This window comes from Neopelma chrysocephalum, unplaced genomic scaffold (assembly GCF_003984885.1).
Source record: "Neopelma chrysocephalum unplaced genomic scaffold, ASM398488v2 Primary Assembly neopelma1_95243, whole genome shotgun sequence".
NCBI classification, from domain to species: domain Eukaryota; kingdom Metazoa; phylum Chordata; class Aves; order Passeriformes; family Pipridae; genus Neopelma; species Neopelma chrysocephalum.
Window position 1 is genome coordinate 313 of NW_020923928.1, and position 3528 is coordinate 3840.

General features: G+C 67.2%; 1 protein-coding gene across 1 annotated transcript in view; it reads right to left on the minus strand.

The window, feature by feature from the left end:
- LOC113980800 (symplekin-like) overlaps window positions 1-3407 on the minus strand; it is a gene marked incomplete at its 3' end in the record, with an annotated part of 3521 nt that extends 114 nt beyond the window's left edge. The window contains exons 1-4 of the mRNA XM_027708019.1: window positions 3310-3407; window positions 2808-2889; window positions 2358-2471; window positions 40-328 (exon numbers count right to left, since the gene is read on the minus strand). Of these exons, the coding sequence (XP_027563820.1) occupies window positions 40-328; window positions 2358-2471; window positions 2808-2889; window positions 3310-3407 (583 nt within the window). The remainder of the gene's footprint in view (window positions 1-39; window positions 329-2357; window positions 2472-2807; window positions 2890-3309) is intronic.
- Window positions 3408-3528: the final 121 nt, after the last annotated feature.

The following is a 3528-nucleotide window of genomic DNA, read 5'->3' on the forward strand; positions in this document are numbered from 1 at the left end:
AAGAGCACCGAGGGGACAGAGGGGACATAGAGGGGACCAAGGGGGGGTTGGGGTGCACCAGGAGCTTCAGGGAGTTGAGGGCGGATCTCCCACCCCATGAATGTCCCCCCCCAGTGTCCCCAACCCCAGGGACACCTCCCCCAGGTACATCCCACCCCCCCTGGGTGTCCCCAGTGTCACCTGTGTCCTTGTCAGCCCCGAAGAGCACCGAGGGGGGGTTGGGGTGCACCAGGAGCTGCAGGTAGTTGAGGGCGAACTTCTCGACGTACTCGCGCAGCGGCTCCTTCTCGTACATGCGCTTGATGAAGAGCAGGGCCTGCTGCCTCACCTGGCCAGGGGGGGACACGGGGGGGGTCACGGGGATGGGGACACTGCAGGGACACCCCTGGGGTGGGAGGGGGACACCAGGATGGGCTGGAGATCTTGGGGGTTGTCCAGGAGAAACCCGACCAGAAGGACGGGCAGGACAGGGACACTGGAGTGGGAGGGGGACACTGGGATGGGATGGGATGAGATGGGATGGGATGGGATGGGATGGAGCTCCTGGGGATGGGAGAGGGACACTGGGATGGGAGGGGGACACTGGGGTGGGAGGGGATGGGATGGGATGGGATGGAGCTCCTGGGGATGGGAGGGGGACACTGGGATGGGAGAGGGACACTGGGATGGTTGAGAGACACCAGGATGGGAGGGGGACACTGGGATGGGGACACTGTGGGGACACCCCTGGGGGGCCACCTTGTCCCCCTCGTACATGCGCTTGATGAAGAGCAGGGCCTGCTGCCTCACCTGGGCAGGGGGGGTCACGGGCATGGGGACAACATGGGGACACCCCTGGGGTGCCACTGGGATGGGGACACTGCGGGGACACCCCTGGGGGGCCACTGGGATGGGGACACCATAGGGACACCCCTGGGTGCCACCTTGTCCCCCTTGTACAGGTGTTTGGTGAAGAGCAGGGGCTGCTGCCTCACTGGGGGGGGCATGGGGGTGTCACAGGGATGGGGACACTGCAGGGACACCCCTGGGGTGGGAGGGGGACACTGGGGATGGGAGGAGGACATTGGGATGGGAAGGGGACACTGGGGTGGGAAGGGGACACTGGGATGGGAGGGGGACATTGGGATGGGAAGGGGGACACGGGGGTGGGTGGGGAGAGGGGGGGGGGGGGGGGGACACTGGGATGGGATGGGATGCGGAGGAGCTCCTGGGGATGGGAGTGGGACACTGGGGTGGGAGGGGGACACTGGGATGGGACGGGGACACTGGGGTGGGATGGGATGGAGCTCCTGGGGATGGGAGGGGGACACTGGGATGGGAGGGGGACATTGGGATGGGAGAGGGACACTGAGATGGGAGAGGGACATTGGGATGGGAAGGGGGACATTGGAGTGGGAGGGGGACACTGGGATGGGAGGGGGACATTGGGATGGGGACACTGTGGGGACACCCCTGGGGGGCCACTGGGATGGTGACACCATGGGGACACCCCTGGTGTGCCACCTTGTCCTGCTCATACAGGTGTTTGGTGAAGAGCAGGGCCTGCTGCCTCACCTGGGCAGGGGGGACATGGGGGTGTCACGGGGATGGGGACACCACAGGGACACCCCCGGGGGACACCAAGGTGGGAGGGGGACACTGGGGTGGGAGAGGGACACTGGGATGGGATGGGATGGAGCTCCTGGGGATGGGAGGGGGACACTGGAGATGGGAGAGGGACACTGGGGTGGGAGGGGGAAACTGGGGTGGGAGGGGGACACTGGGATGGGAGAGGGACACTGGGATGGTGACACCATGGGGACACCCCTGGGGGGCCACCTTGTCCTGCTCGTACAGGTGTTTGATGAAGAGCAGGGGCTGCTGCCTCACCTGGGCAGGGGGGGGACACAAGGGGTGTCATGGGGATGGGGACACTGTGGGGACACCCCTGGGGGGCCACTGGGATGGGGACACTGTGGGGACACCCCTGGGGTGTCACAGGGATGGTGACACTGTGGGGACACCCCTGGTGTGCCACCTTGTCCTGCTCATACAGGTGTTTGGTGAAGAGCAGGGGCTGCTGCCTCACCTGGGCAGGGGGGGACATGGGGGTGTCACAGGGATGGGGACACTGCAGGGACACCCCTGGGGTGGGAGGGGGACACTGGGATGGGAGAGGGACACTGGGATGGGAGGGGATGGGATGGGAGGGGGACACTGGGATGGGAGGGGGACACTGGGATGGGATGGGGACACTGGGATGGGACGGGGACACCGGGATGGGCTGGAGCTCCCGATGCAGGACAAACCCCACCAGAAGGATGGGTGGGACGGGGCCACCCCCAGTGCCACCCCCTGGTGCCACCCCAGGGTGTCACCTTGTCCTTCTCGTGGGAGCTGAGGTCGAGCAGCACGTGCAGGTACTGGAACTGCCGCGACGGGCGCTTGAAGATCAGATCCCTCAGCGTGGACATGCCCAGGTAGGTTCGGCTCTGCGGGGGCACAGCGGGCACGGGACCGTCCCCAACCCTGTCCCCACGACCCCGGGGGTCTCCCCAAACCCCGGGGGTCTCCCCACAACCCTGGGGGTCTCCCCACAACCCCGGGAGTCTCCCCAAACCCCGGGGGTCTCCCCCCAACCCCGGGGGTCTCCCCCAACCCCGAGGGTCTCCCCACAACCCCGGGGGTCTCCCCCAACCCCAGGGGTCTCCCCACAACCCCAGGGGTCTCCCCAAACCCCGGGGGTCTCCCCACAACCCCGGGGGTCTCCCCCCAACCCTGGGGGTCTCCCCCAACCCCGGGGGTCTCCCCCAGCCCCAGGTGCCCACCTCGTCCTCGCAGTACTTGCGGATGACCTCGAGGGCGCTCTCGGTGATCAGAGGGGCCTCCAGCACCACCTTGGTGAAGATCCTGGGGCAGGGGGGGGACAAGGGGGTCACCTGGGGTTGGGGACACGGGGGGAACACACCCTGGGGGCAGCTGGGGGGGAGATGGTGCTGCAGAGCCTGGGGAGGGGCTGGGGGTACCATCCTGGGACCGGTGGCCCCAGTGGCACCATCCCAGCTCTGGTGGCACCATCCTGGGACCAGTGGCCCCAGTGGCACCAACCTAACCCTGGTGGCCCCATCCCGTCCCTGGTGGCCTCATCCCAGCCCTGGTGGTCCCATCCCATCCCAGTGTCCCCCTCCCCCCCCCCCGTCCCCACCCTCCCCATCCCATCCCATCCCAGTCTCCCCATCCCATCCCTAGGAGCTCCATCCCATCCCATCCCATCCCAGTGTCCCTCTCCCACCCCAATGTCCCTCTCCCACCCCAGTATCCCCCTCCTACCCATCCTTCTGGTCAGGTTTCTCCTGGAGCCCCGCCAGGAGCCCGATGAGACACTCGTCGTAGCGCTCCGGGCCCTGATGGCTCCAACCCAACCTCATGTCCCCGTCCCATCCCAGTGTCCCCTTCCCTCCCCGGTGTCCCCTTCCCATCCCAGTGTCCCTCTCCCATCCCAGTGTCCCCTTCCCATCCCAGTGTCCCCATCCCATCCCAGTGTCCCCA